At 33.7% G+C, this 14,719-nt stretch overlaps 1 protein-coding gene across 2 annotated transcripts; it reads left to right on the top strand.

Moving 5' to 3' along the window:
- The first annotated feature begins 71 nt into the window (after positions 1 to 71).
- Positions 72 to 8,547, top strand: slc25a6 (solute carrier family 25 member 6). 2 transcript variants are annotated; one of them, XR_012385006.1, is made up of 5 exons: positions 72 to 301; positions 2,120 to 2,606; positions 4,758 to 4,898; positions 5,007 to 6,898; positions 6,951 to 8,547. XR_012385006.1 is itself a non-coding variant. In NM_001128732.1 (4 exons), exons 1-4 carry the CDS (start codon positions 191 to 193, stop codon positions 5,162 to 5,164), a joined length of 897 nt encoding a protein of 298 aa, NP_001122204.1. In that variant the 5' UTR covers positions 95 to 190; the 3' UTR covers positions 5,165 to 5,526. The 2 variants fall into 2 exon arrangements, 1 of the variants encoding a protein (NP_001122204.1); NM_001128732.1 differs by lacking the exon at positions 6,951 to 8,547 and having other exon boundaries at positions 95 to 301; positions 5,007 to 5,526.
- The last annotated feature ends 6,172 nt before the right edge of the window (positions 8,548 to 14,719 follow it).

Here is a 14,719-nt window from a genome sequence, read left to right as displayed (position 1 = left end):
GTTGTAATGTACACAGTCACGCAACCTTCTGGTTCTGAATCATTAAATATCGCGAGATGCCTTGAGAGTTTGTCGCAGTGTGTGGACTCCGCAGCATCCCCATCACTTTCTGCTCTACCTCTTGCTTCTCCCAGCACGTACAATATATTAGTTTACTTATAGACTAAACCCAACACTACTTATTTCTGCCATGGCTGATGCTGCCTTTTCTTTTGCGAAGGACTTTTTGGCCGGTGGGGTCGCAGCTGCTATTTCTAAAACTGCTGTCGCGCCGATTGAGAGAGTCAAACTGCTCCTGCAGGTGAGATTTATTATCTTGACTTCACTTAATACACTCTGACATGATCCATGATGATTCATAACACGTATTCTGTCGAATTTTAAAAGTAGTCTAATTTATGTTTCAGCTTTAACGATGCTGCGTCGACTTTGTCCTTCAGAGGCCATGTTTGAGTTGTTTGTTTGCAGCCGCATCTTTCGAGCTTCTCAACGCTTAAATTGACATTCTGGTTTTAAATTCACTCATTTGGATGTTAATTTGTAGACTTTAATGGTCCAGTGTATTTTAAGACCAATGTGTGAATTTCTAGCAGCTGGCTGGTTGACACATCTGCAGGATTGTGTCATGTTTCAGGCCCAGACTTAGGTGGGCTACTGTATTAGGGCTGATTTTGCCAAGTACACTGTATTCCTGGACCACCATAGCCTTAATCTTTAACAAATTATCTGTAAAATCTGAAATATTGTCAAAACTGAAAATAGATATACTGTTGTTTAAATGTTTTCTTCTTCATGATGTAGGCCTATGTACCAAATATTGACTTAAGTGAATAATTAACTGTAAAAATAATTATACAAATAACCATTATTCGCTGTTATGCAAAGCTGAATTTTCAGTAGCCATTACAATATATTTGATTCTAAACATTCTTAAGAAATTGTTCTGTTTTGTTATTTAAGAAACGCTTATTATTGAAAGCAGTTATAACTATATGCTTTTAAATTTTAATGATACACAAATATGCACATGTTTGGGGTTCATTCTTTACATTTTCAGCATTTTTTTGTCTTAAAGAAAATGGTCAAAACTAAATTCTACATAGATTAGATTAGGTTTAACTTTGTTGTCATTTAACATGTACAAGTGCAAGGCAACAAAATGCAGTTTAGGTCTAACCAGGAGTACAATAGCACCAAGTATATGATATAATGTAGATATACTGTAAGTTATAAAGTGGAATTATAGAAAAACTGTGGGTAATATTTACAGATGGATGTACTGTGAACATTATACAGGTTGTATTTACTATGAACATTGATTTACAATAGATGAATATATGTACAGGTTGCTAATAATAATTTGATATATGCAGATAGATAAACCAAAGACTGTATGAACATAAATTTATGTATATGTACAATAGGTATGTACAATTCAAGATGAATTAGTGCATCAAAGAGCAATGAATATGTACAACTTTAAATGTGGAAATATTACAAAGTGCAGTGTTTATGGGAAGTATAAGTTATGAGGAGAGTGTGGGGGGTGTATGAGGGGGCAAAAGAGTCAGTGGGGGGCAGAGTTCTTTTTCCCCATCATAAACCCCCACATATATAAGCCTAAATTAAAAAAATAAATTGAAATATAAATTGTTTATCATTACATACCAGTCTCAACTATCAAAATACAACAATCATGTTTCATGTAGAAAGCAAACACTAAGCAAACAGTATACTATACATCAGCATTTTGGATTCATTTTAGTTTGTTCTATCATGAAACATTAGAAAACAATAGCATACCCCCATGCATTTATTAGGGCCAGGCTTTCAGTGTATTTTCAAATAAATACTTATAAAAATCTTCTGTCAAAAGCATCTTTAGACCTCAGAAGGCACTTTAATGCATATTGTTTATTCTCATGCATAGCCAAAAGAACTGAAGTCATGCAAACTCATTACTAGACCTTATTTAGCATATTTAGAGGGTTTTAATTCCAGTCCGTCCCGGTAAAACACCAATCCAATATTAAACCATCAGATGGATGTGCTGCAGGACCAACAAACCACAAAACCCAGACAACATTTAACTCTCAAAATGTTGCTTCTCACTTTTCAGGTACAACATGCCAGCAAGCAGATCAGCGCAGACAAACAGTACAAAGGTATTGTCGACTGTATTGTGAGGATTCCTAAGGAGCAAGGCTTTGCTTCTTTTTGGCGTGGCAACCTTGCCAATGTCATTCGCTATTTCCCCACACAAGCTCTAAACTTTGCCTTTAAGGACAAATACAAACAGATCTTCTTGGGTGGTGTTGATAAACACACACAGTTCTGGAGATACTTTGCTGGCAACTTGGCTTCAGGTGGAGCTGCAGGAGCCACTTCTCTTTGCTTCGTCTACCCGCTGGATTTTGCCCGTACTCGGCTGGCTGCAGATGTCGGGAAAGCTGGCAGCACCAGAGAGTTCAGCGGGCTGGCTGACTGCCTGGCCAAAATCTTTAAGTCAGATGGCTTACGAGGGCTGTACCAGGGGTTCAACGTCTCCGTCCAGGGCATCATCATTTACAGGGCGGCCTACTTTGGAGTCTATGACACTGCTAAAGGTAATAGGTTTGTGATTAAGATGATGAGGATGAGTTTCCAGCTCTCAAAATAAGTTAAAAGTTAAAATATTTAAATAGATATAAAAGTAGCCTGAGGTTCAATACAATGTTTTAAAAAAAGAAAAATGTACAGACTTCATTTGAGTTGAAAAAAAAGTGCAATGCAACCTGTATAAAACATTTCTTGAATTAACACATTTTTATGCGAGTGTAGTTCATATTTTGAGTGTAGTGGTAAACAGAATGCAGAATTGTAATTTTATCATTTGGACATTAATTTAATAAATTAATAAATAAATAATAAATTACAATAAATAAATAAAAATTAATTGAGATATGTTATAGGCTGGCAGTAAAATATATATTTTTAGCATCGATATCGCCATGTGTGAGTCTGCAATGTAGTTAGGATTATAGTTGACCAGACATTACAGTCAACAACATAGTGGAGTAATTTTATATTTTAACCTTAGAGTCAAAGTTTATTATTTACATGTGTTTTTAACACTTGATTGTAAGAATTTCTAAGCCATTTGGGCACAATAATTAAAATGTTTTTTGCTTAAAGCTGAATTTTACATTATATAAATTACTACTTACTCAATTAAAACAATAGTGTTATTGTTATAATTATAAGCTAATTATGTAATTTCTGTTTCTGAATACTATTTGACTGGCCGTAAAATCATAAATCATTGTTTATTTGAATCCTTTCACTGTTGTATTTAACTTTATTTACCATTTTTTAAATGATATTTTATTCAGATACGTTCCCTATACAGAATCATCCCAATCGATTTAAAATTATGATTTTTTTCTAGCTCTTCAAGTCGTCTGCTGAAATTGCTTTTATATCGCAATATATATTGCACTAAATGAAAATATTGCAGTGTTAGTTTTTTCAACATCATGCAGCCCATATTCTACTATATGATTGTGTAACTGTTGTCGTTTTCAAATTAATATTTTTAATATATGCTAAAGCATTTGTGTGATTCAGATGATGATAATGAGTTGTGCATCACTTACTGTAAAAACATTTCTGTTAAATATCTGTATTTTTACAATGTAAAAAAGTTAAATGGATAATGGTAGAAAATGACCAATTCAGTTTCCATTAAATTTACAGATATTTCCTGAAAGCTGTAATAAAACATTATCATTTTGCCAATGTAACATATATTTATGGTTTGTAGAAGTAAACATAATCTAGAATTGTATTTTAATTGTTTGAACATAGAATAATGGACTAAAAATGAATAGAAGTTATAACAAGGCATAATAAGAACATTAAAAACAAACCCAAAATTTGGCTTGTCGAATCCTGATTTATATATATATATATATTATACATATATAATAGATCAGCATGCTAGACAAATATAGTAATAAAAAAATGTATTTATGTATCTCATCACTCAATCACACACAATCTTTGTGGCCCGGCTGGACTAACACATAATTTCAGAGCATGTGTTACTTCTTTCTCCTTAAATGGTGCATATGCACAAAGACTTTTAATTTTAGCCAGCCAGCCTCAGTGCTTCTGGTTGAGTTGTCTTTCCATTATAAAGTTGCCATGTTTAGGGTCTGATTTCTTTAAAATCAGCAATCTTCGCTGCCTGATATATATAAAATATATATATATATATATATATATATATATATATATATATATATATATATATATATATATATATATATATATATATATATATAGTGGGTCTCAGACTGGACAAGAAGCACTTCAATAAATTACATTTTCCCTCACCATGTCTTTAAAATATGACAGTTTATTTTACCCTAGTATTTTTAATGGAGTTTCTGCGCTCGACTGCTGCTCCTGTTGGTGCTATCTGATACACGGCCCTTCATCTAGTTTTATGCTTGAACAACTAAATGAATGCTTAAGTCTGTTTAACTGAATGTATTGTAATTACATTACAACATCAATGCTGTAAAAACAACCTTATAAAATTGAAAATAGTCACATTAACATTTCACCGGAAGTTTATCTTTGGCTGAAAAACACTAATAGTGCATAGAGCCCATTCAGCCTGTATTGTGGCTATTTTTATTGTTATTTACACTGCCAGTTCTTCTTAATCATGTCGAATTTATGCATGGTTTCTTGATTACGCTGATGTGCAGGCATGCTTCCCGATCCAAAGAACACCCACATTATGGTCAGCTGGATGATTGCACAAACTGTGACAGCAGTGGCTGGCGTGGTCTCCTACCCATTCGACACTGTGCGTCGTCGCATGATGATGCAGTCTGGGCGCAAAGGAGGTATGCAGTACACACAAGCTCAAACATATGCACTCATTTGAATAACTCGCTGTTCTCCACCAAGTGTGCATTTATTTCAGCTCAAGCCCTTGTCTTTTGTTTTCCCAGCGGATATTATGTACACTGGAACCCTTGACTGCTGGAGAAAGATCGCTCGTGATGAGGGCAGCAAAGCGTTCTTCAAAGGGGCTCTGTCTAATGTACTCAGAGGAATGGGGGGCGCTTTTGTTCTCGTGCTTTATGATGAATTCAAGAAGTATATTTAAACTACTGTATATATACTAAATGGAAGTAGAGTAGCTTTTACCACAGCGCTTTATTAAGCTTTAACCAAACCCTCTCCACTATGCACAGATGCGGTCTTGGTTAAATTGTGTTAGAGAACACTTTAGCGAGTCATATTTTTAAATATTTGTGTTTGTTGCTGCATTTGTTGTGTTTAAGACATGTTCTTTCTTTTTAAGACAATGTTTTCTGAAAAGAAAGCAACAGTGTGTTATTTAAAAGGATAGTTTTCATAAAAATTAAACGTTAGTTTACTCATGCTCAGGCAATTTAAATGCAGGTGATTTTTTTTATTCATTAATACATTAAAACAAATATATTTAGTGGGAATAACCCTTGGTGATGCATAATATTCTACAGCTCCTGCACTGTAAAAAATACTGGTTGGCTTATTTTTAAGCGGAATTAAATTAACCTTATGAGTCCTTTGAACATTGTTTAACTGACTTAAAACAGCTTGCGTAACTTATCAAATTAAAGTCAGAACATAATTAACTCAGTTTGATAAGTTACAATGAACTAAAAACATATGTCGTCATGACTAATTGGTCATATAAGTTTTACAGTGTGGCATTTTAGGGGTCAAAAAACAAAGAGGCTACACATAAACATATATAGATCAATATCATCAGGAGCCACGGCTATTAGTTTTGTTGTACCTTAAAATGTTTCTCCATCTCTCAAAGATTACGTAACTCTTAAATCACCACGAACCAGTGTTGGGCAAGTTACTTCAAAAAGTTTTTTTTTAATTACAGATTACATTTTTAATGTATTTAAATTACTTTTCTAATTAGTTTGTCAGTAAGTAACATAAAGAATAAATAAGGAATTTAATTACTTGGAGCAATACTGCTTAAAACTTCTCTAAGTTTCCATGCATATGCAATAGAACTCTTTTAATTCTTGAAATTGGAGTCAAAAAGGGCCTTTTAGCATAAAAAAATGAACACTTATCCACATTTATCAATTAAGATATGTAAAAAAAAATTATGTATAAAACATGAAAGCTTAACGTAATTACAACATTTTTATACATAGCATATAATGTCAATAATTTTTTACTCAATTTGTTGTGTCTTAAGCATGTGCAACGTGATAAATGTAAACGTCTTTGCTTAAAAATAGAGATATTCTACTAAAGTAATTTGATTGCTTCTTTGAAGTGATTTATACAGAACTGTTGAATTTATTTACAGTATGTAAGGCAAGTATATTATAAATAACTAATTAAATTACCTCAAAATGGAAAAGTAGTTTAATTACAGTAACTAATTTGTAGGGTGATACGATTGCTTAGTGGTTAGCAGGAAGGAAAATGATTGAATGAATGTTAAAATTCTATGTAAATTACTTTTCTAATTATTTTGTATGGAAGTAACATAAAGAATAAATAAAAAATGCATTACTTGACTCAATACTGCTTAAAATTCCTATAAGTTTCAATGCATAGAAAATCTGTTTAAATTATTTAAATTGGAGTCAAACAGGGCCTTTTAGCGTAAAACACAATTAGCACTTAAGAATTGTTAAAAGTATGTGTATCAAAACGTGAAAGTTTAATTGTTATTACACCATTTTTTACACATAGCATATATTGTCATTATTTTTTTACACAATTTGTTGTTTCTTAAGCATGTGCAACAGGATAAATGTAAACGTCTTTGCTTAAAAATTTTAATATTTTGCTAAAAGTATATGATTGCTTCTCTGAAGCGATTTATACAGAACTGTTGAATTTACATACGCCAAATATATTATAAGTAGGCCCACACAGAATCTGTGCGCAGAAATCTGCAGATTTTTAGCCCATCGTTATGTCTATGTATGTGTGTAATTTTATATTTATTCAGTTTTTAAATTAATTTTACTAATATTATTGTGATATAATCATAGTAATATTGAAATGTTCATATGATTTATTTACAGTACAGTTTGTAAAGTAATATGTTCTGTCTTTTAGTAGATATATTATATAAGAGACTTGTTTTGTTTACCAAATAATTGGTTTACTAGTCTAATTGGATTTGCATTATAGACATTAAATAAAAGTTAAAAATGTATGATTTTTATTAGTAACTGAATAGTTTTTAGTTATAATACTCCTAAAATAATTCTGCATAAATACGCAGATTTTTTAAACTAAATTCTCAGCAGAAATAGCAAAAAATGTCAGCAGATTCTGTCTGGCCCTAATTATAAGTAACTAATTAAATTACCACAAACTGGAAATAAATCTTACTTTACTTTTTCAGCAGAAAAGTAGTTTAATTACAGTAACTAGTTACTTTGTAACTAATTAAACCCAACATTGCCAAGGACCACAGTTTTATTTGTAACATTTTATTAAAGAAAAAAGTCACCTGCATCTTTGAAACCTTGAGGCTCAGTAAATATAAAGGTTTTTCATTTTTAGATGAACATTCCTTTTAAGCATCCAGCCAGAGAAATATTAGAGATACACTTATGCAAAGTCTATATTTTAAATATTAGTGATGCTGTTGCACAGTTATTAATAAAATATAACAGTTGATTGATTTTGTCTATAATATTCCTCAATAAATCTGAGCCATTAGCAGCTTTCAGTTGATCGTATACCCTGCAATACCACAATACCTCCTCAAGATGGCGTGACAAGACTGCAATTTGTACTGCATTCTTTTAGTACCATGTTCTTGTAGTCCTTCTGCTCAGTGTTTCAGACTTCCCAGCCAAGGTCTGTGGTAACAAGGGTATACAATATCACTCTCAAAACAAAATGTGGAGTTCAAACACACAGAATAATGTTCCACACTTTAAACGTTTTCTCAAGTTGGACTTGAAAAACCAACTGAGAGCTGGTGTCCGATGGAATCACAGATGTATTAAATATGACGCTTTAATTCACAACAGATTTGCCCTCTATGTGTCTCAGCAGAGAAAGAGCCCAGTAAAGTGTTCCAGCAGAGAATATGGAGCCAGAGACGAGGCATTCATAGTCAGAACTTATGTGACACGAAAAGTGTATTTCCATGATTTCTCTTTTTGGAAGTCCGCTTAAGTATTTTCCATCTTGGATAATGAAGGGAGTCATATTTTCATGGTCATTTTCTTGTCAGTCTCAGTGTTTAGTTGAGTCAGGCTGATCTTGATGAAGTAGATCCCGCTTTTAGAAGTATAAATGTGAGGGCAAGTAAGGAAGGGCATTTTGAGTTCAGTAATGACACTGAAACATTACACTCATTTTTAGCATGTAGAGCTATTGTAATCATATTGTACACTTTATGGAGAGAAAGGCTGTAGTCTACTTACATAGACTACCTGCACTGATTGAACAAGTTTAAGCTTGTAAATTCAATAAAAGTGAATACCCTATATACTCTTATTGTTTTTCAGTTTTATTTGTGGCAGTTAGCCTCTGAACTTTAAAAAAAAAATCTTTAGACTTTAAATCACTTTTAATTGTTTACAAGGCACTTACAATTGATGGAAGGTGGCATGAAATGACACCAAAACCATATTTAACATACTGGTTACCCAGTGTTGCGGTATCATGCATTAAGTAACTCGAGTTGGGAAATAATATTACCTTTCTAAGTAACCAGTAAAGCATCACTTTTAAAAATAAAGTAATAATATTTGAGTTACTTTTTTGTTTAGATAATGAGCTTTAAACAAACAGTTTCTGAATTTAAAAAAGTCAATGAGAGCATTAAAGCAAAAGGGCATTGTCTCAATTGGGCAGTGATTTTACTTAAGACAAATAGTACAAAACTTTCAAACGCATTGCTTTAAACTTTCAATAATCTGTATATATGGCATGTATAGCTCTGGGGTCAGGAAGTTCTCCAATAACAATATCCTAAAATATTTTTTAAGGTTTTTTAAAGGTAAATGAAGGTCATACAGTGTGTTGATTGCTCTATTTAAAAAAAAATGAAAGAGATCAAGCCTCAGCCAGTAATTCAAAAGTAGTCTATATAAAGTGTAACTATATACAGTGTTATATATTTTTTCAAAACTTTGCATAGCATATTGTGGTAACCTATTAACCAATATGAACTGATTAACAAAAAAATACTAGTATTTTAGTTTTGACTACAGTAAACAGCAGTGCATTGTAGTAGCCTTTAAAAATGCCGAACAATTGTAAAAAAAAAAAAAAAAAAAACCTTACAGGAATACAGTATTAAATTTGTTTATATAGTAATTGCTGTATTACCACCAAAATTTCATTACACAACAGATAAATGTAAATAAATATGAGGTGATATGACGTAACTTTTGGCGCGAAATTCCGCGCAAGAAATCAATTCCTTAGGCTTGAAGAGCATTTTCTCGTGAAAGACACGTAGGGAGAGAAATTCTCTACGTGAATTTATCATAGAATAGCCATTAAGTTCGAGTTTATTTAGTTTTTAACAAGAATCTTGTTTGGTAAGTGAACTCTAGCCTGTATTTTCAATTTTTTCACTGTCGTTCATAAAAAGTTTGCGCGATTTTGCTTCACAGTCGGCTACTTGTGTAAGTAATAGAAAGAACTGAAAATTACCCCTAATCACTTTTTTATCAATATTTTCATTTATCATTGCTGGTGTTGATCTGTGGAACCAAATTTCAGGTAATCTAGCTTATGCTTATTAGCTAATGTTCATATCTCTATACCGTCAGTTTGCTACTAAGCCGTTTGATTTTTTAAATCAGCAGAAAATTTTTACTGGGGGCTTACATTACTGTATATAGTATTATAATTTTAGCCCATATATTTTAAGCTATTTATTTTGGTTATTATGCAGCCAGCTGGACATTAACACAAAATAATCTGCCAAATCTGATGTCAACAAACATTTGTAGCAAAAAACTGCTATACCACTGGTATCCGATCTTACCTCTCTGACAGGTCATTCAGGGTGTCTTGGAGAGGAGAGGTGTCCAACCTACAGCATCTAAACACTGGGGTACCTCAAGGCTCTGTTCTTGGGCCACTTCTCTTCTCCATCTACACGACATCTCTAGGACCAGTCATCCAGAAACATGGATTTTCCAACCACTGCTATGCTGATGATACCCAGCTATACCTCTCTTTTCATCCTGATGATCCCTCGATTCCAGCTCGCATCTCAGCCTGCCTGTCGGACATTTCACACTGGATGAAAGATCATCATCTTCAGCTGAACCTCGCAAAAACAGAAATGCTTGTAGTTTCTGCCAACCCGAATCCACACCATAACTTTTTAATCCCGATGGATGGGGCAACCCTTACTGGATCCAAAACGGTGAAAAGCCTTGGAGTAACGATTGATGACCAACTAAACTTCTCTGACCACATTTCTAGAACTGCTCGATCGTGCAGATTCGCACTCTATAACATCAGAAAGATCCGACCCTTCTTATCTGAACATGCAGCTCAACTCCTTGTTCAAGCTCTTGTTCTCTCCAGGTTAGATTATTGCAACTCTCTACTAGCGGGGCTTCCAGCTAACTCTAACAAGATGTCCATACCTCTTCAGCTGCTCCAGAACGCAGCAGCACGAGTGGTCTTTAATGAACCTAAAAGAGCACATGTCACTCCACTGCTCATCCGTTTGCACTGGCTGCCAGTTGCTGCTTGCATCAAATTTAAAGCTCTGATGTTTGCCTACAAAGCGACTTCTGGCTTTGCTCCTTCTTATCCGCTCTCACTTCTGCAGATCTATGTGCCCTCCAGAAACTTGCGTTCTATGAATGAACATCGCCTCGTGGTTCCATCCCAAAGAGGGAAGAAATCACTTTCCCGAACTCTCGCGTTCAATATGCCCAGTTGGTGGAATGAACTCCCTAACTGCATCAGAACGGCAGTGACTCAACTATTTAGTCTCCACTTCACTTCCTAATCTGCAATTTCCTCTCTGAATATACCACTAACTGTACTAAAAAAAAAAACAAAAAAAAAAAATACTAATGTTTTTCTTCTTAGACTTTACAGACCTGAAACTTGCCTATAGCACTTATTCATTGTTGCTCTTATAGATGTGTAAACTGCTTCCTTGTCTTCATTTGTAAGTCGCTTTGGACAAAAGCGTCTGCTAAATGACTAAATGTAAATGTAAATACCACTGTGTCAATAACAGAACCAGAGATGTATAAAGTACTAGAGACCAAGACTTAAGTAAAAGTACAAGTGCTCTATCAAATATTGACTTGAGTAGAAGTAGAAGTGCTCTTTAAGCACCATACTTAAGTGGAAGTACTAAAATATTTAACATTTTTTGTACTTAAGCATTAAAAGTACTTTATTTCAAAATTTACTTCTCAAGTTCTGAAAGTAAAAGTAAAAATTGTGTAATGTAGTTATTAAAAAAAACAGTCAAAAGACGTCATATTCTGTTTATTTTAAATATCTTTTTTGGGGCACGTGATTAAGCAGAACAAAAAAGAAACTTGGCTTACAATACTGTTTTTCTCTCACACTTGAACCACAGATCTGACAGATTATAACAGCTTTACCACGCACCTTTCAAAGTTGTGTCACAAAAACAATCCGTAATCCACTCAAGACACTATTGAAACCCATTTTCAGATCGCAAATTACTGGATGTAAACGCTGTAAACGGAAGTTCTAAACATTCTACCAGAAAACGCTGGTCGATATATATTTATATATTATCCCTTTAACTGCCTGCTCGACCAAATGGTTGACAATATTTTGACTGACCATATCTTATTGATTTCCCAGAGATGGGTTGCGGCTGAAAGGGCATCCGGTGCGTAAAAACTTGCTGGATAAGTTGGCGGTTCATTCCGCTGTGGCAACCCTGGATTAATAAAGGGATTATACAGACAAGACAATGAATGAATGAATGAATATCTTATTGAGAGGAGTACCTAACTTAACTAAACCTGACTGAGCCGTCTCTACCACTTGGTTGAGGTATGTTAAGCCAAATAATCCAGTTGTCACTAACTCAATCAAAAGCACTCGTCACAACATTGCTAATACATTAAAATACACAAAAACAAGGAATCTGTCCTGATATTATGTGAACTGTTTTTGGTAAAAATTCGGAAGGTAAGCATATTTTTTGACATATTACCCTCTAAGAGCCCTAACTTTACAAAGTTGTGTTACTTGGTGCCATGAAAAATATTTAGTGTGTTTCTTTTAATTTTTTTAAAACATGCTCGACCAAATGGTTAATTTGTCATTTTATGGAAAAGCAAAACTAATGTTTTCATATCATGCATTTCTGCAATCTGAATGGACTGTTTGCTGAGAAATATGAACTTTTGATCATTCACAGAATAAATATGACACAGCTTGTTATTTATTCATGAATATAATGAGATAATTTCTTAAATATGTATATTTTTCAACACTTGTAGGATATTTTTGGAGTAAATATAATTAATTTTTAGAACTTATGTGTGAAAATCAGAACTTTCAAAGATGATTACCTCCTAAATGGCAAATACTTGTGTACCAGCATTAGCACAATTGTAAGAAATTGATATTTGATTTTTTGTTTTTTGTAGATATTTGATGGATGTCATAGTTTTTATGGTACAAGAACTCAGATCGTCAGGCCCTTTTACCAGAAAATCCCTTCACTTATGAGATAATTCAGCATGTTCATTAACATACATACTCTCTCTCTCTCTCTCCCTCTCTCTCTCTCTCTCAAACACACACACACACACACACACACAAAAGAAGGTAAAATAAAAGTCCCTTCTCCACATGTTTAATTAAAATAGAAATACAGTCAGAATTATTCGCCCTCCTGTGAAATTTTTACTTTTTCTCTTTCAAAAATTTCCCAAATTATGTTTAACAGAGCAAGGAATTTTTCACAGTATTTTCTATAATATTTATTTCTCCTGAAGAAAGTCTTATTTGTTTAATTTCGGCAAGGAAAAAAGCAGTTTCAAATTTTTAAAAACCAATATAAGATCAATATTTTTAGCCCCCTTAAGATTTTTTTCGACTGGCTATGTAACAAAACAACAGATATCCAATGACCTACCTAATTAACATACCTTGCCTAATTAAAATTGCACTTTAAGCTACATTCTAGTATCTTAAAAACATTGCATTATAGTACATCAAATACATACAAATATTAGATACTGTCATAATTGTGAAAATAAAATAAATTAGTTAATGGAAATTAGTTATGATTATGATTGTTAAAAAATGTGTTGAAAACAATATCCACGTTAAATAGCATCTGGGAAATATTTTTTAAAATATTTTAATTTCATGGAAGGGCTAATAATTCTTACCAGCTATATGTTAAAATATAGTGAGTGCATAATATATTAATAGTATTATTATTATTATTACTATTACTATTGTTATTACTTTCTCAGCATTAGGAGAGAAAGAACTGGCTAAACTGGTAAAATCCTCCAAATCAACAACACAATCATAATTGTGCAATCATATGTAATTAGTTATTGGAAATAACTTATTAAAACTAGTATAATAAAAAATAAGTTGAAAAAAATTTGGCGGCACGGTGACTCAGTGGTTAGCACTATCACCTCAAAGCAAGAAGGTTGCTGGTTTGAGTCCCGGCTGGGTCAGTTGGCATTTCTGTGGGCTGTTTGCATGTTCTCCTCGTGTTGGCGTGGGTTTCCTCTGAGTGCTCTGGTCTCCTGGGTTGCAACTAGAAGGGCATCCGCTGTATAAAACATATGCTGGACAAGTTGGCGGTTCATTCCGCTGTGGCGACCCCTGATGAGTAAAGGGACTAAGGAAGAAGGAAAATGAATGAACGAATGAATGAATGAATGAAAAATTGTTAAATATAGCACACAATATATTTACACAGAAGGACTCGTAATTTTGTCTTCAACTATATTTGAGATTTTAGTTCAGCTCTGTCGGTTTACCGTTTGTGTTTACTTTTTAGCGTCTGGAAGAAATCATGAAAAGGACTCGTAAAAGTCGTGCAGGAGCACGGGTGAGATGTGTGTGTTTCCTTAAACCTAAATCCATCTAAAACACACACAATGAAAGAAAATTAACCTGGTTTATTCATTTCTTAGCAGAAAGATGTTAAAACTCCAACTCAAGTGAATGGTAGAGTTACTGACAGAGGTAAAAAAATCTATTTATAGTACTGTGAATGTTAAAAAATCACTCTTTCTTTTACTTAAATCATGTAAGTGGGGTTCAATAAAATAAATACAATGTTGTTTTTCCTCTCGTCTTGCAGTAATACTGAAAAATCCGTCAGAATCTCTTCATAGTGGGGCGACAAACCAATCACCATTGAAGTAATCGAGACGCTGTATGAATTGAAATTGAAATGAAGTTGCAAGAAATATGTTTTGCTTTTTTCCGCTTGTGTTTCTTCCTCAGGTTTGTGCAGCACTGGTCATTAACCGAGCTCCACCCACTAAGCATCAGAATGGAATGTCCTCCAATGGAGACGCAGCAGACTTTGAGGAGATAATCAAGCTGTCCAATCACAGTGGGAACAGTGTGCAGGGTCAACCGGCTGACCCAATCATGGCCTTTGAGGGAGGGGAACCGTTCATGTTTTACTGCAGGAGGGACTGGTCCACTTCAC

The sequence above is a fragment of the Danio rerio genome, chromosome 9 (assembly GCF_049306965.1).
Source record: "Danio rerio strain Tuebingen ecotype United States chromosome 9, GRCz12tu, whole genome shotgun sequence".
NCBI lineage: Eukaryota > Metazoa > Chordata > Actinopteri > Cypriniformes > Danionidae > Danio > Danio rerio.
The sequence above is the reverse complement of the archived record's forward strand: the minus strand, read 5'-3'. Positions and strand labels throughout refer to the sequence as shown.

What these genes read in the sequence shown, in the direction of transcription:
- slc25a6 (NM_001128732.1), top strand. Translation starts at nt 191, where the DNA reads ATGGCTGATGCTGCCTTTTCTTTTGCGAAGGACTTTTTGGCCGGTGGG. An exon ending in GAGTCAAACTGCTCCTGCAG is followed by an intron (nt 302 to 2,119) that starts GTGAGATTTATT and finishes CTCACTTTTCAG; the next exon opens with GTACAACATGCCAGCAAGCA. An exon ending in AGTCTATGACACTGCTAAAG is followed by an intron (nt 2,607 to 4,757) that starts GTAATAGGTTTG and finishes GCTGATGTGCAG; the next exon opens with GCATGCTTCCCGATCCAAAG.